General features: G+C 31.8%; 1 protein-coding gene across 2 annotated transcripts; it reads right to left on the reverse strand.

Annotated features, from left to right (window-relative positions):
* Positions 1-5,706: 5,706 nt before the first annotated feature.
* LOC117325093 lies at positions 5,707-9,801 on the reverse strand. 2 transcript variants are annotated; one of them, XM_033881028.1, is made up of 4 exons: positions 9,568-9,801; positions 8,483-8,635; positions 6,440-6,552; positions 5,707-5,796 (listed from the first exon to the last, which is right to left on the reverse strand). In XM_033881028.1, exons 1-4 carry the CDS (start codon positions 9,756-9,758, stop codon positions 5,753-5,755), a joined length of 501 nt encoding a protein of 166 aa, XP_033736919.1. In that variant the 5' UTR covers positions 9,759-9,801; the 3' UTR covers positions 5,707-5,752. The 2 variants fall into 2 exon arrangements, 1 of the variants encoding a protein (XP_033736919.1); XR_004532132.1 differs by lacking the exons at positions 6,440-6,552; positions 8,483-8,635; positions 9,568-9,801 and adding an exon at positions 6,056-6,177 and having other exon boundaries at positions 5,764-5,796.
* Positions 9,802-13,700: the final 3,899 nt, after the last annotated feature.

Raw genomic sequence — 13,700 nt, forward strand, 5'->3', positions numbered from 1 at the left:
CGACATAATAACCAAACCATTATATAAACAACAAAGAATACCGACAAAACAACCAAACCATAATATAAACAACAAAGAATACCGATATAATTACCAAACTATAATATAAACAACAAAGAATACCGACATAACAACCAAACTATAATAGAAACAACAAAGAATACCGACATAACAACCAAACTATAATATAAACAACAAAGAATACCGACATAACAACCAAACTATAATATAAACAACAAAGAATACCGACATAATAACCAAACCATAATATAAACATCAAAGTGTACCGATATAACAACCAAACCATAATATAAACAACAAAGAATACCGATATAACAACCAAAAACTATAATATAAACAACAAAGAATACCGATATAACAACCAAACCATGATATAAACAACAAAGAATACCGACATAATAACCAAACCATAATATAAACAACAAAGAATACCGATATTACAACCAAACCATAATATAAACAACAAAGAATACCGACATAGCAACCAACCTTAATATAAACAACAAAGAATACCGACATCATAACCAACCATAATATAAACAACAAGGAATACCGATATTACAACCAAACCATTATATAAACAACAAAGAATACCGACATCATAACCAAACCATAATATAAACAACAAAGAATACCGATATAACAACCAAACCATAATATAAACAACAAAGAATACCGACATAATAACCAAACTATAATATAAACAACAAAGAATACCGACATAACAACCAAACTATAATATAAACAACAAGGAATACCGACATAACAACCAAACCATAATATAAACAACAAAGAATACCGACATAACAACCAAACCATAATATAAACATCAAAGAATACCGATATAACAACCAAACTATAATATAAACAACAAAGTATACCGATATAACAACCAAAAACTATAATATAAACAACAAAGAATACCGATATAACAACCAAAAACTATAATATAAACAACAAAGAATACCGATATAACAACCAAACCATGATATAAACAACAAAAAATACCGACATAACAACCAAACTATAATATAAACAACAAAAAATACCGACATAATTACCAAACCATAATATAAACAACAAGGAATACCGATATAACAACCAAACCATAATATAAACAACAAAGAATACCGATATAACAACCAAAAACTATAATATAAACAACAAAGAATACCGATATAACAACCAAACCATGATATAAACAACAAAGAATACCGACATAATAACCAAACCATAATATAAACAACAAAGAATACCGATATTACAACCAAACCATAATATAAACAACAAAGAATACCGACATAGCAACCAACCTTAATATAAACAACAAAGAATACCGACATCATAACCAACCATAATATAAACAACAAGGAATACCGATATTACAACCAAACCATTATATAAACAACAAAGAATACCGACATCATAACCAAACTATAATATAAACAACAAAGAATACCGACATAACAACCAAACTATAATGTAAACAACAAAGAATACCGACATAACAACCAAACTATAATATAAACAACAAAGAATACCGACATAATAACCAAACCATAATATAAACATCAAAGAATACCGATATAACAACCAAACCATAATATAAACAACAAAGAATACCGACATAACAACCAAACCATAATATAAACATCAAAGAATACCGATATAACAACCAAACCATAATATAAACAACAAGGAATACCGACATAACAACCAAACTGTAATATAAACAACAAAGAATACCGACATAACAACCAAACTATAATATAAACAACAAGGAATACCGACATCACAACCAAACTATAATATAAACAACAAAGAATACCGATATAACAACCAAACCATAATATAAACAACAAAGTATACCGATATAACAACCAAACCATAATATAAACAACAAAGAATACCGATATAACAACCAAAAACTATAATATAAGCAACAAAGAATACCGATATAACAACCAAACCATGATATAAACAACAAAGAATACCGACATAATAACCAAACCATAATATAAACAACAAAGAATACCGATATTACAACCAAACCATAATATAAACAACAAAGAATACCGACATAACAACCAAACTATAATATAAACAACAAAAAATACTGACATAATAACCAACCTTAATATAAACAACAAAGAATACCGACATCATAACCAACCATAATATAAAAACAAGGAATACCGATATTACAACCAAACCATTATATAAACAACAAAGAATACCGACATCATAACCAAACTATAATATAAACAACAAAGAATACCGACATAACAACCAAACTATAATATAAACAACAAAGAATACCGACATAACAACCAAACTATAATATAAACAACAAAGAATACCGACATAATAACCAAACCATAATATAAACATCAAAGAATACCGATATAACAACCAAACCATAATATAAACAACAAAGAATACCGACATAACAACCAAACTGTAATATAAACAACAAAGAATACCGACATAACAACCAAACTATAATATAAACAACAAGGAATACCGACATCACAACCAAACTATAATATAAACAACAAAGTATACCGATATAACAACCAAAAACTATAATATAAACAACAAAGAATACCGATATAACAACCAAACTGTAATATAAACAACAAAGAATACCGACATAACAACCAAACTATAATATAAACAACAAGGAATACCGACATCACAACCAAACCATGATATAAACAAAGAATACCGATATAACAACCAAACCATTATATAAACAACAAAGAATACCGATATTACAACCAAACCATAATATAAACAACAAAGTATACCGATATAACAACCAAAAACTATAATATAAACAACAAAGTATACCGATATAACAACCAAAAACTATAATATAAACAACAAGGAATACCGATATAACAACCAAACCATAATATAAACAACAAAGTATACCGATATAACAACCCAAAACTATAATATAAACAACAAAGAATACCGATATTACAACCAAACCATAATATAAACAACAAAGTATACCGATATAACAACCAAAAACTATAATATAAACAACAAAGAATACCGACATAACAACCAAACTATAATATAAACAACAAGGAATACCGATATTACAACCAAACCATAATATAAACAACAAAGTATACCGATATAACAACCAAAAACTATAATATAAACAACAAAGAATACCGACATAACAACCAAACTATAATATAAACAACAAGGAATACCGATATAACAACCAAACCATTATATAAACAACAAAGAATACCGATATTACAAACAAACCATAATATAAACAACAAAGAATACCGACATAATAACCAACCTTAATATAAACCCTAAATGGATTAAACGAGGCAAAGAAGTATAAACAAAATTACAAATTTTCATGAAGATGCCTAAAGAATATAATCAGGTGCTCTGTAAGAGTAGGCGTCTTCTCCTTCACCGACAACACCCGCTATAGAAATCTAGGTCATGACGACACTCACCATATAAATCTAGGTAACAACGACATCCGCCATACAAATCTAGGTCAAGAGTATTAGTCTCATGCTTTCATCTTCGGTATATTTTCGTTGAGCTATAATCGTTTTACGAAATATACTCACGTATAGTTTACAACTGCGTACTTATAACACCTTTCGTCTTTTTAAAGCTCTAATTACAAGATAACCTTCAGTTAAGAATGGGCAATGGTAGTACAAAGGGTCGGAAAATCAAACGTGGTGATGGTCAATTTATTATATTAGCATATAAATCACTACCATATAGCAAACTATTCAAATTCATGTGAATTTTTTTGTTTTCTTTCATTACCTAAAATAAAGAGAGCATGCCACCATGTAAACGAACCCGTAATTCTAACTCTGAATCGATACAACGAGGGATACTGCAAACAAAAGATGAAGACCATTGACAAAATGCAAGAAGAATAATACGAGTTTTTTTCGGGGAGTAAACGTCTTCTGCTTCATCGACGACACCCGCCATACAAATGTAGGTCACGGCGACACCCGCAATACAAATGTAGGTACAATCAAGGTTATATATCGGGTTTTAATGCGAATTATTGTGGTAACAACTGAACCTAACATCACACAGAGAATGGAAAACGGTCCAATGAAATCAGAATATCGACCATAAATTTCCACCGTTACCGTCATCAACTTCTCATAATCCTGTGCTATCTCTCACAGAAATCAACTGGGAAACATAAACAGTTGCGTGGGACTTTTCTGTATGATGTCCCTGCTGATATGCTTAAAATAAGATAATTAAGAGAAGTTTAAAATTAAGATGTAATTTGATAGTCGGAATCACATGTTAGGTATATTCTTACAATTGTTTGCTAAAGTGGACATCTGATTGGTTCACCCTGTTTATTCCATGTTAATAGGCATAAAAGAACAGTGGAGGCTCGTTTGCTTGTTCTTAACCATAGCTTGTATGAGCGACTTTTGGAAGGTTAAAGTGAGTAATAATGATGATTATTTGTTATAAACAACACTGAATTTACTTTTGTCATTTTACTTACCGAATTATCGACAGACGGGTGTTATTACCAATGCTACCTCACGTTCTATCTCTAATTGGAGAAAACAAATCATTTAAAAATTCGCATGCATACAGTAAAACTGGTGAAACCTTGTTCTCCTTTTTCAATGTGCCTCATACAAATATATGGTTTGTTTATATCTGTCCTCGTCTTAACTTCTGTATCGATTGTCACATGTGATCTCTAATTAAAAACCATCTAAAATGCTACTGTAAACAAAACCATCTAAAATGTTATTGTAAACAAAACCATCTAAAATGTTATTGTAAACAAAACCATATAAAATGATATTGTAAACAAAACCATATAAAATGATATTGTAAGCAAAACCATCTAAAATGCTACTGTAAACAAAACCATCTAAAATGATATTGTAAACAAAACCATCTAAAATGATATTGTAAACAAAACCATATAAAATGATAATGTAAACAAAACCATCTAAAATGATATTGTAAACAAAACCATCTAAAATGATATTGTAAACAAAAAAACCATCTAAAATGATATTGTAAACAAAACCATCTAAAATGATATTGTAAACAAAACCATCTAAAATAATATTGTAAACAAAACCATCTAAAATGATATTGTAAACAAAACCATCTTAAATGATATTGTAAACAAAACCATCTTAAATGATATTGTAAACAAAACCATCTAAAATGATATTGTAAACAAAACCATCTTAAATGATATTGTAAACAAAACCATCTTAAATGATATTGTAAACAAAACCATCTAAAATGATATTGTAAACAAAATCATCTAAAATGATATTGTAAACAAAATCATCTTAAATGATATTGTAAACAAAACCATCTTAAATGATATTGTAAACAAAACCATCTAAAATGATATTGTAAACAAAACCATCTTAAATGATATTGTAAACACAGAATCATTGTGACGATGTCTTCCTCACTAGGTTTCATCATGTGGTACTTTAAACCATTTTTATGTCGCTATAAAGAAATTTTTTTAATGGTTTTATGATTAATGTATCAAATCAATATTTAGCCTCTCAGAATACGATTCGATGAATGATATATTTCTGGTAAGCTTCAGTATGGGTTAAGCTGGTTTATAGTACTGCTGGTGATAGATAATTAACTACCAACAAGTTTATAGTGTAATCTTTATTTCCGTTTTCTTAGAACATGTATACAATTAGCCTATAAGTTGCGTGGTAAGTTCATGGAGGTCATCCAGATCTGAAACCGCAAAGAAAAGTTTTCATCACAACTTATCCTCGTTAAGGACATGCTTTTGTGATAAGAAATAAAAAGAAATCAAATAAATTTCATCCACTGTCAAACACTCTAATGTGGAATCGAATGTTGAAGATAGTTCCTTCAAATAAATGTCACGGACTGGAACAATGATTGGTCTTTATAGACAGAAATCTTCATTTTACTGAGTCATGTGATATTTTACACTATGTATTACCAGAATAGAGTTCCCGATACTTACGAACACAGGATTCGGCCACCATGATTACACTATGTATTACCAGTATAGAGTTCGTGATACTTACGAACACAGGATTCGGCCACCATGATTACACTATGTATTACCAGTATAGAGTTCGTGATACTTACGAACACAGGATTCGGCCACCATGATTACACTATATGTCACCAGTATAGAGTTCCCGATACTTACGAACACAGGATTCGGCCACCATGATTACACTATGTATTACCAGTATAGAGTTCGTGATACTTACGAACACAGGATTCGGCCACCATGATTACACTATGTATTACCAGTATAGAGTTCGTGATACTTACGAACACAGGATTCGGCCACCATGATTACACTATGTATTACCAGTATAGAGTTCGTGATACTTACGAACACAGGATTCGGCCACCATGATGTACATATTACAGCAGACGATATGCCGATCAGGACAATCTCCGGTCTTCACGTGTGTGTAGTATTCCGTCACGTAGAATGTCTGCTGTCTGTAATCAGAGAAATCATTATAACCAGTTGGGCCTCTCCTCTACTGTAAATATTGCATTTCTTGTCTATGTTTTACCACATTATTGCTTAAGTAAACATTTTATTGATGGGATTAAAGGCAAATACCAAGGTAATGTACTGTATTAACAAATTAGTAAAACAAATACAGCATGTAGCAAAGTATTGTAAAGTATACAACAAATTAGTAAAACAAATAGCAAAGTAATGTAACGTCATCATTTTACGTTGAATAACCATGTCGTAAAAGATGACGTCATTAATTTTGACGCACATTCCAAGGAACATTGCAGATGACGCGATGAAAAAATTTCATAAAAGCTTACATTTGCTTGTAAGTATGTGAGAAAAATGATCAAACATGGGCCTGTTCCGCGAACAAGGATGTCTCAACCCTCGTGTAAGAGTTTCGTTGGACTGGTCAAACTGTTACACTCGGGTTGAGATATCCCTATCCACAGAACAAACCCATGTTAAAAATAAGTATACTATCCGTCTTACATAAAATATATCACACTGTCTTATATAAGATATATTACACTGTCTGTCTTACATAAGATATATTACACTGTCTGTCTTATATAATATAGATAACACTGTCTGTCTTACATCAGATACTAAAAAAAACAAAGTATATCACACTGTCTGTCTTACATAAGATATATCACACTGTCTGTCTTACATCAGATATATCACACTGTCTGTCTTATATAAGATATATTACACTGTCTGTCTTATATGAGATACATTGCACTGTCTGTCTTACATAAGATATATTACACTGTCTGTCTTACATAAGATATATTACACTGTCTGTCTTATATAAGATATATTACCCTGTCTGTCTTATATGAGATATATTGCACTGTCTGTCTTACATAAGATATATTACACTGTCTGTCTTACATAAGATATATTACACTGTCTGTCTTACATAATATATACTACACTGTCTGTCTTACATAATATATACTACACTGTCTGTCTTATATAAGATATATTACACTGTCTGTCTTATATAAGATATATTACACTGTCTGTCTTATATAAGATATATTACACTGTCTGTCTTACATAAGATATATTACACTGTCTGTCTTATATAAGATATATTACACTGTCTGTCTTATATAAGATATATTACCCTGTCTGTCTTATATAAGATATATTACACTGTCTGTCTTATATAAGATATATTACACTGTCTGTCTTACATAAGATATATTACACTGTCTGTCTTATATAAGATATAATACACTGTCTGTCTTACATAAGATATATTACACTGTCTGTCTTATATAAGATATATTACACTGTCTGTCTTACATAAGATATATTACCCTGTCTGTCTTACATAAGATATATTACACTGTCTGTCTTACATAAGATATATTACCCTGTCTGTCTTATATGAGATACATTGCACTGTCTGTCTTACATTAGATATATTACCCTGTCTATCTTAAATAAGATATATTTCACTGTCTGTCTTATATCAGATATATTACACTGTCTGTCTTACATATGCTATATCACACTGTCTGTCTTACATTAGATATATCACACTGTCTGTCTTACATTAGATATATTACACTGTCTGTCTGATATGACGTAAAATTTAATATCTAAACTAAGTTATCCAATAAACAGTTTGCTTTTTCTAGCTTTCATTTTTCACTTCTGACACCAAGCTTCACTGATGCGCCTTAGGATGGCGAAGCTTCTGTATAGATATGATATTGTATCTAGTATTAGATTCAAGTCGGATGATGTTCTTCACTTTGGTATCATTTGTATAATCTTATAATTCTATTTTTAAGCACTATGTAGTGTATATTGTAACGGAATATGAAGCATAGATACAACAATAATACAAATAAACAATAGTTAATTATCAGCATTGTAATGTACTTGTAAACTTCATCAGTAGAAGTGCAGTGTCCTGCACTAAGGAATCCACAATGGTGGGTGGTGGCCACTGTATCTACCACAGCACGCACACGCTGTACCCTCCTCGACTTGACCTCGATGATCACTGGTTTATTGCGACAGCAAACATGTTGTCTAAATAAACAGAAAAATGAATTACATAGAGGACAATATAGCTGATTGATCTATTGATAACAGAAACAACTTCTTTGTTAAGCTGTATATAGCATCACGAAAAATATACAATTATATAAAATCTCATCAGCTAGTATTACTCTTTGACAAGATGTTTTCTATTGCTGTGACGTCACTATGCTGGTTGTGTGCGGCATAAACTTTTGGTTTAGTTTTATTTGTTTAACCTCTTGTCAACAGCTCAGGTCATTTAAGGACGGCCTCCCGTGCTCGTGAAATGCATGCGTGTTGTGAATGTGGCGAGTGCGTATGTGTGTTTTGGGAGGCTGCCGTATATTTGTGGAAAGTCTCCTTGTGATAGTCCGGAACTTTTGCCGATTTACAGTGCTACTTCACTGAAGCATATTACCGTAGACACTCAGCAGGACACACCACCCGTTCACATTATTCTAATAACGGGCAAACCAGTCGCTCGACTCCTAAAATGCTGAGCGCTAATTAAAGCAGGAGTAGCAACTACCATTTTTGAAGACTCTGTTATGTCCGGCCAGGGGACAAAACCCAAAGCCTTCCTCACAGGCGCGAACGCTGAAGGCCAAAAGTGAGGCATTGTCAAGGGAGACATTAGAAAAAAGAGAGTTGTTCAGAAAGAAGAGAAAAGATGAGATCCCAAAATTAGCCGCCTCTTAGATCATGTAATGGGGGCAGTATGCAGCAGGTAAAATTCTTATGTCCTACCTGCAGTGCAGGCGGCATTAGCGATCGTATTGCTGACGTCATTAAATGCAATTACATAACACACATCAAAATAGTATACATATCTAGTAATACAATGTATATGTCCACGATTGTTTGAAAATATTTCAAAGCATCACTATCTAGAATCAAACAATAATTTAAAAAAGATAGAAGTAAATGATATGACCGCCTACCCGTGAGGTATAGTACGGACCAGCTTCCTCACGGCCATGGGAAGGTCATTAGGGTCCGCGTGCGCTAAGGCACTGAGTTCACTATCGAGGACATTTTCTCTCCTCCCCAACTTCACAAGTATATCGTTATAGGGAGATTCACAGCTAGCCCCAATAACACAAAGCAGGAACGAGACAAGCAGTGCCTTCATGGTTACGATCTTCACTGAATATTCAGACAGTACTGACGCGACTGATAAGGAACCATCGTCTATACTTACTGCGCTGATTTATGCATATTAAAATGGTAATGTTTAAAAAGGCCAATATATGATTCCACGCTGGAAACATATCCAGCATATTAATCGCCTAACAATGGTCAAGGATTCAAGTATGTTAAAATTTTCAAATAGTAAACAGTAATTATAAACAATTTACAAGTTACACAATAAAAATACCAAAGGTATAATTATCAGAGAAAAAATCCTCTCATCAGATGCTTCATCTAAAATCGTATAAATAATAAAGTAGGGAATTGGGATATTGTTCTAGAACCATTATTTGATATGCAGAAACTAGCAGATACCGGGATTGAATACTTAAAGGAGGAATAAAAAAATCAGTAAAAATGTTATTTGGAAATATGTTTTAGAAGCCTCATATAAGACTCAGTGCAAGCAATATATATATACAAAACAAACATTCTTCAAAAATCAGTTTAACAGTGAAATAAAAATAGATAAAAAAAGTAATTTTCCATATTATATGATTAAAAAAGGATTACATTTTATTCACATCAAGAAACAGATATATCTCTATACAGTTTTGATGAATTTTGTGAAAAAAATAACATTCGTATTATTTTTTTTTAAACTACCAGATAACAAAACCCGCCATTTATCAATTCATAAGAAAAAAAACATCATCAAACTTGAGAGTCAGAATTAAGTATTATACTTTCCCATATACCCATTAATCTCAAACTTAAGATGAGCTCTCAGGAAATATATACTACTTCAATAAAAAATGAAGCTAAACCCATCGTCCAGAACAAATGGAATCAAAAATTCAATATTGATGAAGATAAATGTAAAGAAATATACAAATATCCTTTCAATACCTGTACTCTGCAATATAGATTAATTCGCAGAATCATTCCAACAAAAACTTTTATATTCAAAATTTGAAATTAACAATAACTTTTGTACACTCTGTAATTCTCATCCTGAAAGAATTTTACATATACTACGGGATTGTGAACATATATCATATTTTATAGAACATTTAATTATCATTATTATCACTTAAAACTTGGGTATTAGACTCGATGGACAGTAATTTATCTTTGGCAAGCAAATTAATAAATTTCCAAAGTTCAACCTAGATAGCCTAATATTACTCATTACAAAAATGTATTCACAGAAAAAATGCATAGAACTAGAGATTTATTTAAAACGGTCTAAAAACATTTTAAATTTAAGTGAAAGCTCACAAAATAGAGCAATGGCTACCAATCTAAAATGAAAACTATAAGAAATATCAACATCACTGACCTAGTTACAAACAGTAATGGTATGGAGGCAGGAGCGTGCTGTAAACAGGAGCGTGCTGTAAACAGGAGCGTGGTGTAAACAGGGGCGTGCTGTAAACAGGAGCGTGCTGTAAACAGGGGATTTGAAGTTTGTGCAAATGAGTATTTTGACCTATTTTATATATATTGAAATATATTTCAAAACGTAGGTCACAGCATAGGTGCATTTATATGCATCATATTATTATATAAAGGTCGTATGGATAATAAACATAATGACTCTAATTACAAAGTAGATCAACACTCGGATATTATTTCAGTGAGGTCTCAACATACAGACTCTATTTACAAAATAAATCAACACTCAAACTTATTTTCGAATAATATGATTTTTTTCATGTCAAGTATGACATTATGTGAGAGCATATCATTGATGATGACCTTCTCAGATAGGAACACGAGAATTTGCCATGTGTTAAGGACATCCGGCTTCCCTTTATCGGATTTACTCTGAAAGAGATAACGTTTGTCCACATTTAACCGGATGAACTGGTCAAAAACCCAAACATCTGCTTGTATTACTACATGTGTTTGTCTGTTAAGGTCAAAGAACTGACAACAGCTATCAAGTGCTAATACGTATGTAGTTCATTCAGATGGTGAAGTAAATAAAAATTATAATAATGATGTGGTATGGTACGCCATGGCTATCACATATGATATAGAAGATGCTGTATAAGTCAAACCTCGTTATCTCAATGTCAAGTGGTGAGGGATGAGGGTGGGGGATGGGGATTGGTTGGGGTTGGGGGATGGGTGTGGCAATGAGGATGGGGTCGTGTGGGTGATGGAGATAGGGGTATTTAAAATTCGAGTATTTGAGGTATGTCTTTTATACATAATTTTAACTGTCGGGACCGAATGCAAATCAAAACAGTGATATTTTACAAGGCTATAAATCCCTACTAGGTTGCAATTTAACAGAAGTAACTTTTGATATGTGTTATGTCAAACTCAGGGCCTTGCTGTTGACATTCAATTTGTTAAGTTGTTTGCAAATTTCAGCAAAACATGAGGAAAATGCATGGGACATAATTAGCTCATTTGTATTGCATTTATTGTGGAAAAAGCCATGTCGTTTTGCTCACAGAAGTCTAAAGCACAAAATAGGAGCATTGGTTTGACTAAATTTGACTTTATAATATGTATTAACACTAATTTTGTTTTGACCTTGAAATGCATATGGCGGTTGTGAATAATATCACACAATTATGGCATATAAGGAGGTATTTCAAATGTAAAAAATGCTTTTATATGATACTATATAGAACTCTAGACATGACAGGAAGACATTTTTTAGGAAAAAAATGTTCATCCGTAGAGTTTGGGATAAAAGATGTATATCTCTGAAAAAGGCCCCAAACTCACCAGTTTAAAATGGTCATTCTTACTATGATCAGATGTCTTAAAAGTATGATAAAAGATCATTTTTATTGACTGAAATGCCTCCCTTTATGGCATATTTGTGTCATATCGTTCACAGGCGCCATTTGCATTTTAAGGTCAAAACAAATTAACTGTTTGGTCTTACATAAAGTCAAATCCGGTCAAACAAATGCTACTGCCCTGTATTATAGACACTTGTGAGCATGACAGCTGGGCTATTTTTCAGGTTTGGTTATTTTTGTGACTTAGAATTATTCCATGTTACATCTTACCATAAAGTAACTCTATAGAAGAAATTGTTAGCATCTACATCAAATTATTTGTGATTTTAAGACATTACGTGTCCAAACAAACATTTTGATATATTACATGACTATTTTTGTGCAAATCTTTAGATATTTATTCGTGTATGAAATTCAACATTATTCTGCTATATAGATGACCCTTAAGTATCGGGACTGAATTTTAACTCCAGCTTAGCAGGGTCTTCGAGTCATCAGAGTTCGAGTTTTAAATTCGATTGTGTAAAGAAAGCATTTGATATTTCATGTGATTTGATATACCATGATGTTGTATGACTAATATATGTATATATAATTATGTTGTATGACTAATATGTATATGTATGATTAGATTTGATCGTTATGTGATTGAGTTTCACCAATATTATACACAAGATTTCGTCATCATCGGACTGAAAGTGGGTGCCTGAAATAGGTGTTTTCAGTTTTTGCAATAAACGAAAGTCTGATGGACCGAGATCATGTGAATAATGCGGATGCTCAATCAGTTTAAAGCCACAATCGTATCATTGGAAAAAAAAAAAAAAAAAAATCAGCGATAACATATATGGTGTATGCGTTCCAACTTGAATTGATTTTCTATCGGATATATCCTCGTTCTTTTGAAATAAGATTTATTACAGAAAACGTAGTTTTTTACCCAAAATGCTTCAGTGTCAGTTATTTCCCGTCAGAGTCCCTTCACAGAAAGAAAAGTATTCTTCATCTCGACTTTCTGAGTTTTACGTTTTTGTTCACTATATTTTCATATCAGAGAACAATTTTTGATTTCAAGAAACGAAAGACTTAAAGAACTAAATTGTTTAAGGGGATTCGGATCATTTTAAAACATCCATAAAACATCGCATATTATATTTGTTAATTAGAAGTCATTC

This window comes from Pecten maximus, chromosome 4 (assembly GCF_902652985.1).
Source record: "Pecten maximus chromosome 4, xPecMax1.1, whole genome shotgun sequence".
Lineage (NCBI taxonomy): Eukaryota > Metazoa > Mollusca > Bivalvia > Pectinida > Pectinidae > Pecten > Pecten maximus.